The sequence below is a fragment of the Centroberyx gerrardi genome, chromosome 10, assembly GCF_048128805.1.
Source record: "Centroberyx gerrardi isolate f3 chromosome 10, fCenGer3.hap1.cur.20231027, whole genome shotgun sequence".
Taxonomy (NCBI): domain Eukaryota; kingdom Metazoa; phylum Chordata; class Actinopteri; order Beryciformes; family Berycidae; genus Centroberyx; species Centroberyx gerrardi.
The window spans coordinates 3,280,870-3,296,787 of NC_136006.1; the positions used below are offsets into that span (position 1 = coordinate 3,280,870).

At 44.0% G+C, this 15,918-nt stretch overlaps 3 protein-coding genes across 3 annotated transcripts in view; 2 read left to right on the top strand and 1 right to left on the bottom strand.

Annotated features, from left to right (window-relative positions):
* nek5 (NIMA related kinase 5) overlaps positions 1-13,931 on the top strand; it is a 29,646-nt gene extending 15,715 nt beyond the window's left edge. Inside the window, 16 exon segments of the mRNA XM_078286180.1 lie at positions 875-961; positions 1,178-1,265; positions 4,734-4,864; positions 6,114-6,135; positions 6,181-6,220; positions 7,080-7,292; positions 7,726-7,804; positions 7,888-8,049; positions 8,165-8,245; positions 8,620-8,718; positions 9,382-9,462; positions 10,304-10,438; positions 10,904-11,093; positions 11,348-11,461; positions 12,222-12,391; positions 13,596-13,931. Of these exon segments, the coding sequence (XP_078142306.1) occupies positions 875-961; positions 1,178-1,265; positions 4,734-4,864; positions 6,114-6,135; positions 6,181-6,220; positions 7,080-7,292; positions 7,726-7,804; positions 7,888-8,049; positions 8,165-8,245; positions 8,620-8,718; positions 9,382-9,462; positions 10,304-10,438; positions 10,904-11,093; positions 11,348-11,461; positions 12,222-12,391; positions 13,596-13,931 (2,028 nt within the window).
* Positions 1-15,918, top strand: part of lcp1 (lymphocyte cytosolic protein 1 (L-plastin)) — a 120,961-nt gene that overhangs the window by 69,321 nt on the left and 35,722 nt on the right. The gene's annotated exons all lie outside the window — the stretch shown is intronic.
* The window catches only part of LOC139933297 (GDP-Man:Man(3)GlcNAc(2)-PP-Dol alpha-1,2-mannosyltransferase-like), a 4,892-nt gene continuing 4,687 nt past the window's right edge, over positions 15,714-15,918 (bottom strand). Inside the window, exon 6 of the mRNA XM_078286181.1 lies at positions 15,714-15,766. Within this exon, the coding sequence (XP_078142307.1) occupies positions 15,714-15,766 (53 nt within the window). The remainder of the gene's footprint in view (positions 15,767-15,918) is intronic.

Below are 15,918 nucleotides of genomic sequence, written 5' to 3' on the forward strand. Positions count from 1 at the left end.
GAACAGTACCAAGGAAAAACAAGTACAAGAAGATAATAAAGGAGAAGAGGTACTAAGATAAAAAAAAATAGACATAATATAAAAACTATAGAGACAGTGCAAAAATGCAAATAATAATAATAATGGTAATAATAATAATGATAATAATAAATGCGTGTCCGTATACTGTATATATACATAATCAGTGGTCAGGAGTTCAGTTATTAGCTCCATGTACTGATGTTCTTCAGTACTGACCTAACAGTGAGGTCACTCTCACATCAGGGTGTACAGATCTGGTCGGTCAGTGAACTTCAGCCCAGCGCTGACGGTGCTGAGGCTGCTGCTGCTGACAGGAGCAGAAACTGGAACAACAGCTTCACTTTACAACAGGCCTGTTGTCAAAGTTACACTCTGACTGCTGGATGTTTTTCTTGGGTCTCAACGTTCTGCCGGTGGTTGGTGGTTATTTCCTATTCCTGGTCCTGGAGAGTCAGCACTAGCACTTCTCACATTCACCGTGTATATAACACATGGGTCACACTTCACTTAGATAGTCCAGTGGTGATATTCAACTTCCTATAAAGCGACTATGATGTGTCAGCTGATAAAACAGTGTGAAAAGTAGCATAAAGATAAAGAAAAAGGTTAGAGTTACATAATCTGTAGAGATACAGCAAACAGGCAAGTGACACTTTCAATCAAACCTTTATTTATAGAGCAGTTGTTGTATAAATTTGTTGAACATCTACTTTTTCTCACCTGAGTATCAATACTGGTCTTATATATTATATATTACAATAGCATCTTCTGGAAATTAGGCTGCTCTCAGAAATGGGTGTTCCATTTAATAACATATACACACACACACTCACACACACACGTGTCCCCTCAGGTCAGCCCTCGGGACCGGCCCTCGGTCAGCTCGGTCCTGAAGCGGCCCTTCCTGGAGAGGAGGATCAGCAAACACCTGGACCCACAGGTGAGACCACCTGGTTGTCACTGAACACACATCTTCCCTTTTCCTCATCTGAAGGCAGATGACACACACACACACACACACACACAAAGTCATAAGCTAAAAGTTATAAACATCCTTAAAAAGAATGTCTATGATTTACTGTACCATCAACTCATGACGTTAGCATGTAAATACAAGTCTGTGTGTGTGTGTGTGTGTGTGTGTGTGTGTGTGTAGGTGATGCAGGAGGAGTTCAGCCACACTGTGCTGCACAGAAACAGAGCAGCAGCCTGTAAAACAAGACCAGGAGCAGCACACACACCAGGTAACACCACACACACATAACATAGAACACATAACACGCAACACATAACACGTAACACATAACACGTAACACATAACATATAACACATGACATATAGCATACATATTACATAGACAACAGAAATACATAGAGCGAGTGCATGAAACGAACGCTTTATAGGGGCAGTAAGTCAAGTTTTTACTGCCTTTTAGCACAAAATAAAGTTTCCATAACGATCTTATTGCTCTGATGAGATCCACTGAACACAGAGGGATCTGACTGAGGAGGGTGGAGTCAGAGGTTTTTACAGTTGGTTACAAGTATTTCTCAATCAGTCAAACTCTCCATACAGCTCTCTGCACCAACATGCAGCTTCAACAGTTCATTTCATGCCCAAAATGCACCAAAACCACAAAACACTGCAGCATGTCAACATCACATCATTCCACTGAAGCAGCAGCACTAGTTTTGTGCTCTCTAGTTTTTTTTTTCTTTTGTTATTGTAACTAGCTTAACCATTATGTTGTTCTTTGGTTGGTCTTTATAGAGTGTATACAGTATATGCTACAGGAGTCATAGAAATGCAGCAGTAAAGCCTTCAGTCTTCTTTATTTTTGTCTGGGTTTTTGGCATAAAGTAATTACAAAATACACAAAATCAAAAGTAATGGGAACAAAAATTGCAATACTGTAATACAGTAAAGTTGATGTAGTTTACAGTTGGACTGAGATGGGAATCAATCAATCAACAGTTTGTCACCATTTGTCTCTATAACCATTATCTACTTATGTACTTTTTTTTTAGGATTTTGAATATATTTCAGATATTTCAATATAATATTGTGATTTAGCAAATTGCTCTCCACTTGAATTTTGTATGAACTTGAATTGAACAGTTTTGAAAAGAGTATGTCAAAATGTTTTATTAGGCTACATAAATGATTAATGTCTGATGAATTTGAGTGAGAAATGAATTTTGAAAACTGTTCAGTGAATGCATTTTGTGTCACAGAACTGAAACCTCACTCACAGTTTGGTCCACAGAGCGCTGCTGTGCTGACCGTGTGAAGAGGGAACTCAGTTTTGAGAAATGCTTGTAACCAACTGTAAAAAACTGTAGTTGGAGCGCCATCCAGCGGCGGTGTAACGACTCAACATGTTCCCGTGTCAGTCTGCTCCTGCTGTAACGACTCAACATGTTCCCGTGTCGGTCTGCTCCTGCTGTAACGACTCAACATGTTCCCGTGTCAGTCTGCTCCTGCTGTAACGGCTCAACATGTTCCCGTGTCAGTCTGCTCCTGCCGGCTCCATCCAGCGGTGTAACGACTCAACATGTTCCCGTGTCAGTCTGTTCCTGCTGTAACGACTCAACATGTTCCCGTGTCAGTCTGTTCCTGCTGTAACGGCTCAACATGTTCCCGTGTCAGTCTGTTCCTGCTGTAACGACTCAACATGTTCCCGTGTCAGTCTGTTCCTGCTGTAACGGCTCAACATGTTCCCGTGTCAGTCTGCTCCTGCTGTAACGACTCAACATGTTCCCGTGTCAGTCTGCTCCTGCTGTAACGACTCAACATGTTCCCGTGTCAGTCTGTTCCTGCTGGCTCCATCCAGCGGTGTAACGGCTCAACATGTTCCCGTGTCAGTCTGCTCCTGCCGGCTCCATCCAGCGGTGTAACGACTCAACATGTTCCCGTGTCAGTCTGCTCCTGCTGTAACGACTCAACATGTTCCTGTGTCAGTCTGTTCCTGCTGGCTCCATCCAGCGGTGTAACGACTCAACATGTTCCCATGTCAGTCTGTTCCTGCTGTAACGACTCAACATGTTCCCGTGTCAGTCTGCTCCTGCTGTAACGGCTCAACATGTTCCCGTGTCAGTCTGCTCCTGCTGGCTCCATCCAGCGGTGTAACGACTCAACATGTTCCCGTGTCAGTCTGCTCCTGCTGTAACGACTCAACATGTTCCCGTGTCAGTCTGCTCCTGCTGTAATGACTCAACATGTTCCCGTGTCAGTCTGCTCCTGCTGTAACGACTCAACATGTTCCCGTGTCAGTCTGCTCCTGCCGGCTCCATCCAGCGGTGTAACGACTCAACATGTTCCCGTGTCAGTCTGTTCCTGCTGGCTCCATCCAGCGGTGTAACGACTCAACATGTTCCCGTGTCAGTCTGTTCCTGCCGGCTCCATCCAGCGGTGTAACGACTCAACATGTTCCCGTGTCAGTCTGCTCTTGCTGTAACGACTCAACATGTTCCTGTGTCGGTCTGCTCTTGCTGTAACGACTCAACATGTTCCCGTGTCAGTCTGCTCCTGCTGTAACGACTCAACATGTTCCCGTGTCAGTCTGTTCCTGCTGTAACGACTCAACATGTTCCCGTGTCAGTCTGTTCCTGCTGTAACGACTCAACATGTTCCCGTGTCAGTCTGTTCCTGCTGTAACGACTCAACATGTTCCCATGTCAGTCTGTTCCTGCTGGCTCCATCCAGCGGTGTAACGACTCAACATGTTCCCGTGTCAGTCTGCTCCTGCTGGCTCCATCCAGCGGTGTAACGACTCAACATGTTCCCGTGTCAGTCTGCTCCTGCTGTAACGACTCAACATGTTCCCGTGTCAGTCTGTTCCTGCCGGCTCCATCCAGCGGTGTAACGACTCAACATGTTCCCGTGTCAGTCTGCTCCTGCCGGCTCCATCCAGCGGTGTAACGACTCAACATGTTCCCGTGTCAGTCTGCTCCTGCTGGCTTCGCTCCAGCCGCTCTGCAACAGAATCTCAGGACAGAGATGATATTCTAACATGAATCTCTTCTGTCCTGCCGCTCGCTCTCAGGAGGCGAGCCGCAGCGTCCTGATTGGCTCGTTGGTGCTCGCTCACATGTCGGCTGCTCTTGTGTTTTGGTGACATCACTGCACATAGTTATGGAGTCTGTCTTAAATCAGCCAGAGGGAGTGTCTGTTTCTCCTCCTAGTCTGTTTCACAACCACTATTTAACCATTGTTTTCCTTTATCTTTCATCAATGTTCTGGCAGTTTTATACTTTTGTGTGTAATGTATTATTCTGCACTTTAATTTATAGCAGTTTACTGTTTTAATTTAATGATTTCTTTAAAACTCTGAGCCCTTTGGGAAATTTCCGACACTGATTCCAGACAGCAAGAAGAAAGGGAGGACAGCACCGAAACAAGATGAAAATAATAAACAATAAAGGTTCAGAAAAAGGAAATAAGAACAATAGAACAGAGAGGAATGGTACACGAATCCCAAGAAGGCTTTGTGTATAAAAATGAGTTTTAAGGAGAGATTTAAAAGAAGAAACAGATTTAGCCGGCCTAATCTCTTCTGTAGGTCGTTCCAAAGTCTAGGGGCCCAATTGGCAAAATGTTCTTTAATCTGGACATAAGAACACTTCAGTATCTATCAAGTCAGCTGTTATCTTTGACTCTCTCTGTCAGTTTCCAGTGGTTGTCATAGTAACGTGTGTCTCTCTGTTGTCCAGGGAAGATGGCTCAGTCCAGACCAGCAGACAGACCAGCAGCTCAGCTGAAGCCTGCAGCTCCGGCCAAGAGGCTGCCGCCCAAACCGGACTGGAGAATCCCCCTGAGGGTCTACAGTCCTGCTCAGTATAAGGTAGGCCTACAGGCACCGTGCTGCTGTGGGACAGGGACAACGCAGTGGTTCTCAAACCTTTTGGCTTGTGACCCCTTAAAACGAAGGGATGTCTAGTCGCAACCTCTTGACACAAACCTGCAGAGTTCAACCAAAGAATCATTTTCCCTCTTTAGGTTGTTTCATTTGATTCATCATCAGAGGAGGCGGAGAGTAATAGATATAGATAGCATGCTAGAAATATGTTTTGTTCCTATCCCATAAATCATCTCATGACCCCCAAAAATGATCTTGCGACCCCCTGGGGAGTCCCGACCCCCAGGTTGAGAACCCCTGGTCTGGGACAGGGATGCTGCTGACTGAGATGTAGTTAATAATAATAATAATAATAATAATAATTTTATTTATATAGCACTTTTTAAAACACACAGTTACAAAGTGCTTCACATATAAAATACACACATACAAATGCAAGTATACAAACATACCTACATACATACACACAAACAAACACACGTATACATGTATGACACATTAGCAAAAGTTAAAGCACATGACCAAAAAAAAAAAAAACTGAAGAAAAATAGAGAGAGATTTTTTATAAAAAGGCTAACCTATAGGAATGAGTTTTCAGAAGCCGCTTAAAACAAACCACAGATTCAGCAGATCTGATGGGATGGGGAAGGCTGTTCCAAAGTTTGGGAGCTGCAACCGCAAAAGCACGATCACCTCTGGATTTAAAATAGGAACGGGGAACAAATAAAAGGCCTTGATCAGATGATCGGAGTGGCCGACCGCTAGAACAGGGGCTCAACAACTCTGCTATATGCAGGGGGCCAGGCCATGCAAGGCCTTGTACGTAATTAGTAAAATTTTAAAATCAATTCTGTGTTTTGTTAAGTCTATCTAGGAAGGTGTTTTATACTTTAACGCACCTGAAGGCCGCTCAGATGTCCAGCACAGCAACACACGATCAATCAGATGGATCAGTGATCAGAAACAGACAGAAATGAACCGTCTGTTCCATACTGGTGAGACGGACGAGTCATACGTTTAGAAACACAGTCAAGACCTGCAGCCTTCCAATATGGCCGCCAGAGGGCACTTTATGTCACCTGAAATCCATATAACTGACATGATAAACATTGTAAACACACTGTATCATCAGTGCAGCGGTGACCGTTTTAGTACAATTTCTCAGTATGAAACCTCACATCACACTGCTCTGTATGCACTAAACTGTTTATCTGTCCACACCGGCCCGTCTCAGGTTGTGACTCTGCTTTGTTTCTGCCTCCTGACCCCTGACCCCTGACCCCAGCCCGTCCGCCCCAGAGATCCTGCTGTCAGACAGATCCCAGGTCAGCAGAAGCAGAGGTGAGGAGCCTCTACTCACAAAAAATCCTGGACGTTTATTTCGCAAAGAGAGTGATTTTTATTACACTCCTTTAAGCCTTTTAGCTCTTTTTAGCTCAGCTGCTGTATCATACAGATTTAAAGGGGAATGGCACCCATTTCCAGTAGTAAAATATGTCTTTCTCTGCCCTACAGGGAGTTCTGTGATCAGAGGCAAAAAGTTGGGTAATGCTTTATTTTCCAGGTCTGCAATTTCCTAATAATTTCCTACAAGGGAACTGTTAATTTCTTAGGAAGTTTCCTGGAAAGAACCATGAAGTTATGTTCTGATTATAGTAAAAATAGAGAAAGAGTTGAATGGTAGTTGGTAAGTTCCTCCAGTTTCTTCTGTTGTTTCCAAGACAGAACCATGAAATGATGTAGTAGTTATATAGAAAATTAGAAATTAACTAAAATGTATTAAGAATTCAACAAATAACTATATTATATAATTATATGAATAATGACTTCTGATAATTGACCTCTGCCTATTATTTTTCCAGTAAATAGTTTATAGTTTTTGGTTCTTTCCAGGAAACTCTTGTAGAAATGTTCAGTATCTGATCGACTCTCCAGACTGAGACAGTTTCTATAGAGCTGCTGCTTCACTTCATGCTGCTTTCAGGAAACTTCCAGAGAAATGAACAGTTCCTTTATAGGAAATTATTAGGAAATAATTCTGGACCCAGAAAATAAAACGTTACCAAAAGTTGGACTTCAGATCCAGTCAGGTCCAGCTGGGTCACATGATCAGCTCACGTAGCTCGGATGCTGATTTGCCACGCCCCCTTTCCAGTCCCATCAGAGTAATAAACATGCTGTCTGTGTGTTTCTGGTCCAGGTGGAACGGCCAGCAGCCGGTCAGCCACTACCAGCACTACCACGCCCAGCTGGACGCCTTCCAGAGGAGGAGCAGGGAGGACGGCCCTCCTCCTGCTCCTCCTCCTGCTCCTCCTCCTCCTCCTGCTGCTCCTCCTCCTCCTCCTCCTCCTCCTCCTCCTCCCCAGGAACGTCCCGCAGAGCGATGTGAAGACAAGCCTGCTCCTCACCAGCTGTAAGGGGGAACACACCAGGATAGTGATAGTGACAGAGGTTGAGTCTCTCTTCAGTTTGGCAGCAAGTTGAAAATTTGGTCTGTAGAAATGGATAAAATCATGTTTTTCATGGGTTTTACACCCTTGGATGTTCCTTGTTCACACACTCTTACAAAGGATGTGTCATTTTTAATACATCTGTGTGTCTTCTTTGGGAAAACACACACTGGTGTTACTTTTCAACACAATAATAACAACACATTCTGTCATTAACATATCTTGTGTTGAAAAGTAACACAAACCCCCACAGATATATTATGGTCATTTTGTGCTATGGGGCAGTAGAAACCTTACTTACCTTTAACTGAGAGAAACATTCAACATCTGTCTGTCTCTCCCTCTCTCTCTCTCTCTCTCTCTCTCTCTCTCTCTCTCTCTCTCTCTCTCTCTCAGAGTGGCTGCAGCTCGTAATGAATACCTGCAGAGAAGACAGGAGGCCAACCAGTACAAGCTGAGAGCAGAGAAGCAGCTGGTAGGAAGAGAGCAGAGTGTCTTACTGCTGGTTTTAATGCAGATCTGATGAGTTTTAACAGCAGTCTCTCTGCTTGTCTTTAGGGTCTGCGTCCGTCGACAGCCGACGCCGAGCGCTACAGGAAGCCCGGGGGCCGGGAGCAGGAGGCGGGACGAGCCGCGCACCAACACCAACACCAACACCAACACCAACACCAACACCAACACACACCTCCGGCTCCGGACAGGAGGCAGGAGGGACAGCAGGTAGGAGACAGAGAGGCTTCCACCTGACTGACAGGCTGCAGTGCTGGTTTGTTTGTTTGATTTGTGTGTGTGTGTGTGTGTGTGTGTGTGTGTGTGTGTGTGTGTGTGTGTGCAGGAGTACCTGCGGCAGCTGCAGCTCATCAGACAGCAGTATTTCCAGGAGATGAAGGAGCTGAAGATGAGAGCGGAGGCAGAGGTACAGAGAGCGGATCAACCTGAGGTCCTGGCTCCCTCAGCAGGACGCTCGCTGAAATCATGTCTGTTTACCCAGGGAAGGTTTGCTGACCTGTGACCTCACACTCACACCGGGAGCTGTCTGGTGCCTTGCTCACAGGCAGATTTCCCCATCCAGTCCAGGGATTCAAACTGTAATCAGTGATACATAATAATAGAAAAATACAACCTTTCTTAATGTCAACCTGCAGTGGTTATTCAAGTTCAATTTCATTTATACAGCGCTTTAAAAACAAAACAGGTTTCTATGAATAAAAATGCAAAATATTATTGAATAAGTTACAAATACTGAATAAGTTGCAGATATATTTTCCTGTGGTTTGACTGGTGGATCAGGTCGAGCCGCAGGTCAAACATGGGACCTTTGTGGTGGAGAAACCCAGAAACCCAGAAGCTCCTGCAGCCAGAGAGCCGGTCAGACCGCCGCCTGCACAGGTGACTGAAGACACACTTCCATCTGCATGTTAGGTGTTAAGATGATGCTCTGTCCCAAGGCGGCTCACAGTAGAATACAGTAGAATAAGCTTCAATTTAAATAGAACACCAGCAGTATAATCAGGCAGTACTGAGTAGGACAGGGTCAGAGCCACAGTGCCTTGTCAATACATTTAACAAAATATTATTGTGACCCTAAAATGATCATTCATGATAGAGAAGTGCTAGGAAAAGAAGAAATGAAAGAAATTAGCACTGAGAAGAGGTAGACAGGATTTTTTTTTTTTTTTTTTTTGGTCATTTTTAGTCATTTTGACAATTTTATTCATTTTCATTGTCTTCTAAATTCCAGTGTAAGTGCTGCCTTATACATTTTTCTTACATATTAAACACATTTATGTGTCATTATACAACAGATAGTTTCATCCAAGTAATCTGTCTGGTCAAAGACACGTTCCAACTGTACTGATAATTCCCATAAGGCACATTTATTGGTTGTTATGTCTCTTGTGGGAACCAAAGAGCTGTTTTTTTTATTCCTGCTACACCACTACAGAAAGGCAACAAAGGCCATCTGAACACACAAGCTGTTGGCCCTGATGATAAGCTGGTTGTTCAGATGAAACTGTATTTTCTCTCCCGTGTCTCTCCTCCCTGCTGAAGGACATTGAAGCAGCGCTGAGACAGATCAGACAGGAGAACAGAGAGGAGAGGAGAGAGCTGGACCGGAGACACAGGGACAAGGTGAGAGACAACACACCAAACACACCCAGTCTGAGGTTTAATCAGCTGAATCTAATGCTGAATTATTTAGCTAAATGTTTGGCTTTTAAAAGTATTAAATTGTCTTAAAGGTCCCATATGGTGTAAAGCAGGACTCCCCTTGCCTCTGTGATGATAAAGGAGTTGGATGGTCTATCTAAACATGGTGAAAGTATCAAAACTAAATCCACACAATCCATATTAGAAAAGCGAGCCTCTAAACGAGCCGTTTGGACTTCCGTAACTTTGTGGCGTCACAAAGGTTCGCTCATTATCATTTCTGTAAGAAATAATAGACTAACAAAGTGTTTTTTTCAAAGCGGTCGAGCGGTCGTCATCGTTTATTACCGGAGAGTTTTCCCTACCTGTAGCCGCCGGGCCGCGGCGTCTCACGTTTCACTCTTGAAACGGTTAGCCAATCGGAGCAGAGGGCTCGTTAATATTAATGAGCCTTAAAGACACGGCGACAGAAACGGCCTGTTCTTGGTAAGGCTCAGAGAGATGCTGGAAAATGAACGTGGAGAAATGGATTGAGAGTGTTTTTGGTTCATGACACCACACACACAGCTTTGGATGGACCTCAAGACACAAAATAAAACTCTGGGAAGTGGAGAATATGGACCTTTAAAGACAGTTATTAGAGGTCTAATGTTTCACACTGTGTAATGACTTATGGCTTATTTGTAGTCAAGTTTGAATAGATGATGACAGAGTTTTCATTGGAAGGTGATCTGTTCCTAGAGCATCAATGAACTTGACAAAAAAAAGATGGGAGTAGCACCAAGTGAGCTCCTCTCCTCTAATCTGCTGTTCTGTTTTGCAGAAGGGAATCATGTTTGAGATCCGGTTAGACGACGAGGGGAAGAAAGAAGAGGCAGAGCAGCAGGAGGAGGAGAGAAGAGAGGAAGACACAGAGGAGAAGAGGGTGGATGACGGAGGAGGAGAGGAGGAGCGAGAGGTGAGAGAGAGATGTGGATCACTGTTACAGGATGGGGAAAAAACTGGTTTCCTTCTCTGGTATGACCTCACCTGTTGCTTTTCTTTCTCTCTGTTTCTGTATTTTCCTTTCTCTCTCTCTCTCTCTCTCTCTCTCTCTCTCACACACACACCTTCCTTTCTCTCTCCCTCCTCTTTTTGTCCTCTTTTTCTGTCCCTCTCTCTCATTATTTCTTCTCGTCTTATCTCACTCCAGATTTTTTTCTTTCTTCCATCTTTTTTCTCCCTCTCTCTCCCCTTTTTCTCCACCCCTCGTCTTTCTCTCACTCACTCATTCTTTCTTTCTCTTTTTTCATTTGTTCTTTCTTTGTGTTTTGTATGTATTTTTGTATTCTTATTTTATCTTTAAGTGGAAATGACATTGTGTCTCCTCTCTCTCTGTCTCTCTCTTCTCTCTCTCTCTCTCTTCTCTCTCTTGCTCTCTCAGGACCAGGACCCTCTGAACCAGACTCTGAGCTTCCAGGCAGGAGAGCAGCTGAAGCTCAGGGATTGGTCGGCGGGACAGGAAGTGGAGGTGAGGAGGGGGTGGAGTCAGGAGGCTCCTCGCACTCTGCTGGACGCCCTCGCCAACATGGACGTCTCCTCCGTCTACGACGCGACAGCTCAGTCTGGACCAGGTGCAGTACTGTGAACTTTTATTTATCACATCGTATCCTGGTTGTATTGAGTCCTGAACCTCATGTCAGGTATCGAATCGTATTGTGAGAAATGCAGATCGTCCAATCACACATTTTTCTCATCAGATATTTACAGGTGAAGGCGTGTGATGTCGCAGGTTTTACCACATATTATCAAACACATCAGAAATACATTTAGATAGAATCTGAATCTTGTTTCATTTTGTCATGTATTCTTCTCCTCTTCCCCCCAGGTGAGGAGGAGGCTGCAGGTCGCAGGCAGTGGGGCGACGGGCCTCCCAACACCCTGCTGCTCGCCCTCGCCCAGGCAGAGATTACATCATCAACGCTGGGCTCACTGACCCCAGGTCAGAGAATCCATCCACTTATACATCTGTGTTTAACTGAAGATCTGATCCACACAGACTTACAGTGAACAAAACAAGCTTCAACTCCTAGATTATCCACATTACGAGCAACCAGTACGGAGGAATGCGAGAGTTAAAGCCACAGTGTTCTGATAATTTGTGTATCTAAATATTCCTGTGACCTGAAAATGATCATGTCCGATAGAGGTGCTACGGGAAGAAATGAGGGACATAAAAAAGCTGAAGACAGAGGTGAATCAGAGTTTTTAAGCAGGTAGAGGAGGAAGATATTGGAGAAAAGATGAGTTTTCACTTTATGACCGAAGATAGGGAAATTTTACCAGCCATGATGCTTTTGGTAAACAGGTTGATGAACAAAACACCTGAACCTGATACAGCTGAAGTTTACCAGTATTTAGGTGGTGAATGGCAGTAATTACTTAGTGAATCATCACAGCAAGGTCTAGTAGAGCTTACCAGGAGTTACTTTAAAATGTTTCTCACACAAAATACCATCTGGTTGTTGATTTGAAGCTGCAGCCAAACTGACAAAATCCTCTCTTTTGGTGACAAGATGCAAACAGAATCATGGGGAATTTGGCTTGAGGGGAAAAGTTTTGGTGCAACTTGAAGCATTTCTACCATTGAATCCACATTTACCAGTATCAAGTTTTAAAGTGAGGCATTGATGTGTCACTCAGAATAAACGAACCCTAAACTGAACTCACACTCCTCACTTTTCTCTCATTTTTAGACCCAGAGAACGACAGAGCAGAGGAGAAGGAAGAGGAGGAGAGGAAGGGTGATATGGAGGAGGAGGAGGAAGAGGAGGAGGAGAGGAAGGGTGATGAGGAGGAGGAGGAGGAAGACTCTGATGTGGAGGTGGATGAAGAGCGCCTGGAGCCGCGGTCGGATGATGACGACACGTGAGTCGACTCCTCTCTGTTCCACATGTATAAGATTATGTGACTTATTTTAAATTAAATGTGAGTTATTTAGATGAGGCTCTAATCAGAGTGAACAGGTCGTATCTCACTTAGAGCTTTCTGATGGAGACGCTGACTGTTGACGGGATCGAACCTGAAATTTTGGGGTCATGCAGTGGATTCTCTAACCATACCACTTATACAATTTCACTTAAAAGCTTCACTTAAAGTTACAAAGGGCTTAACGTTTAGTAAAGCAAGAGATGAGCATCATAAAAAAGGTTTTAGCAGGTCAAAGTTATCTGTAAACTGAAGTGAGTGGGAATATATTCAGGGTGAGAAAGTGGGCAACGAGCCAAACACAGGTGAGCTGATCCTGTGGCCGGATGTGAGTCTGCTGCAGCCAGTTGGCACCTGGAGGTCCGATTCTGTTCCTGAACTCCAGCTCTCTGGGAAAATAGTCTTGATAAATTGTCAAAACCTGTTTCCAGTAGACAAAAAGTTAGTTTTCTGCTCTGGATATATTTATGATTTTCTGATCATATGTAATCTTTAGTAGCTCCTAATTTAAATCAATTCTTTTAAATATTCATCTCTATGCTTGCTTCCAGACTCTTGCTTACTGCAGACTGACATTTTAGTTGTAACATTTGTTCGAGGCAGAACTAATCTGATTGGTTGAACTAAACCTCAGTGGGCGGAGCCAAAGAACCACAGTTTTTCAGAGCGGAAGTTAGCTAACTGGGAAACTTGAATGGCAAAGAAGGAACTCTGGTCAAAATATAAATAAATATTTATATAATATATAAATATAAATGACAATAACTTCTATTTTCATTCATTCATGATGTTGAAGCTCAGCAGCTAGCTAACTATCTTACCTAGCTAGCTACAGGCTAGTATGTCTAGTTTGAACTTGAAGGTCAGCTAGCTAACTAGCTAACCTAGATAACTTAGTATGATAGATTGTATTGTTTCAGTTAGCAGCAGAGCGCTAGGCTTCATAATATTAGCTTCCTCCTCTCTTACCTCGTCTTTTTCACTGAGCTTCAGTCTAATGTTACTTAGCCAGAAAAACCTGTGGTTCTTTGGCTCCGCCCACTGAGGTTTAACTCAACCAATCAGATTATTTCTGCCTCTGAGAAATATTTGTAGAACTAAAACTCTCAGTCCGCTCCAAGTGATTTAATTCCTCTGGTTCTCATCAGGACTTTGAGGAGTCGGAGGACGAGCTGAGAGAAGAGGTGGCCGACTCCATGAAGAACCTCTTCATCCTGGACGACAGAGAGAGCGCCGACGAGGCGGAGGGAGGAGAGGAGGTGGAGGGAGGAGAGGAGGAGGAGGCAGGTGGAGGGGAGGAAGAGGAGGAGGAGGAGGAGGAGGGATGTGGCAGAGTGCCTCGGACCCCCAACAAACCCAGACAGAGCCGCAGGATTCACAAGCAAACATCTCTGCCGGGCCGAGCGAGGCTGCGGCGCGTGGAAACCAGGCGGAGCGTCCGGACGAGTCCCAGACCGACGACAACGAGGACGTACAGTAAATAAACAACAACAGACAACCTGAGTGCTCACAAACATGACCGTCTTTATTTTGAGTGAGTTGGACCACGACAAGACGACTGACACACTGCGGTAACTGGAATGTCTCTCCGCTCCTTACTGAACTCGGACTTGAATCAATCAAATCTCCACTGAAGTTCTGATGCAGCAAAAAAAAAAAAAAATCAGTCTTTCATTATCAACTATTGACAGGCTGAAGCTTCCTGTGTTTAAATGAAGATGCTGGAGCAGAAGGAAACTCTGGCTGGTAAATCCCAAATTTCACCAGCTGCTTTCACTCTTCTACCTTCTAACTTCTTCTCTCTTCTGAACGGTTTCTTACCTGGAAAGCAGACTAAACTTCCTTATCATCGCAAAAAATGCCATTTGGGAGTAATTTATCATTTCTTCCATCAGCATCAGTGCAGCTTTGATTGATTTCTCGTCCTGATTGTGATTCTTCACTGTGCAGAAACTACAGATTGTAAAGACAAAGCCTTTCTGTTAGGATGCAGCATTACTGTGTTTGTAGCTATTCTGTGCTGTAATATACTTTATTATGCTCTCTGTCTGTCTCGCTGCAGGCTGGCAGTTTACAACAAGCAGGTTAGAACAAGTGTGGACGATTGTAATGACGCCAGTGTTGTTAAATAAAGCAGAATTTCAGCTTCTCAGTGAGAAAATAAAAGTCAAAATAGCCTCTCTACAACCACAAAGACCTATTAGTAATATATCTTCCAAAATAAAGATTCTTTAATATTTTACACATTCAGTAACAAATTTCCATGGCAAACAGGAATGGATAAAGTGAAAGTTAACACATTTAAATAAGAGATCTGGCCATCGTCTTAACCCAAAGCCTATACAGTTTCAAGTGCTTCTTGAATGTAAACAGATAAGAAAATCCTTAATGTAAACTGAACTCAACACAGAAATTAAGACAATCTTAAATATCAGGTTTCAATCCAAAACACTAAACATCCACTGTGGACAGATTCTGCTCTCTGAAAAATTATCAGTCAATATTTCAAGAACTCAGATGACACTTTCATCAAAACTGAACTATTTTATAAGCAAAATAAAGCTCATTCAGAACCGCAGTTTTGACACGATGTATTTCACTTCCACGCTCGCAATCATTTTGTGGCTCTAAATGTTTTCAAATGATAACAATCTAATTTTGGAATGTAACCGTAAAAAAAAAAAAAAAACTTCTGCTCAATCTATTCTTACAAAGTCGGGACTTCCTACTGGGAAAATGCGACGGGAAAAAAATGGCGCTTCTAGCTGGAATTTTAAGCAAGATTTGTGAAACGCCGTTACCTGACGCACGTCAACATGGCGGCACGCGCTGTGAACGATCTACGTATGCTAACTAGCTCGCTAACGCTGCCAAATATCACTGACCGCTGGTTTTCCGAGTTGGATCGCTGGAACGCGCCGAGGCCGGGAATACAAACTACCGGCTGGGAATTCACGACGTCCCGACTTTGAATGGAACGCAGCAACGCAGAGCTCCGATTGGCTAGCAGGCTCCCCACGCTTCCAGCTTTCCTACCATCGAACTGAAAGCAAAGCGAGCGCCCGAGACCTTCCACTCACAGAACATGAGTCTGATTCACTGCAAGTCACTGGAAACACCCATCCTGTGTTTGGTTATTTATTGTAGAGGATGAGGAGGAGAAGAGATTTAGGTTTTAGCGGCTTTTGGTGTTTTTCCACCGAGAATCTCTCTCTACAACACCGGCTTCTGTTTCCTGTTCTGAATGGAATCGAGGCTGTTTCATGTTACCGACGGCGCTGAGAGCTCGCCGTGTTTTTAGCGCCCGGAGATATTTCAACTTTTAGTAAAAGAAACAGGGTTTTTCATGAGTCACTCTGCATCGACTGAAGCCATGACCGGCGCTCTCCCCTCCCCCTCCCCCTCCCCCTCCCACACTTATCTGTTTAGCGCTGATAGCTCAAAATAAATAAATAGAGACGCGGACGCCGG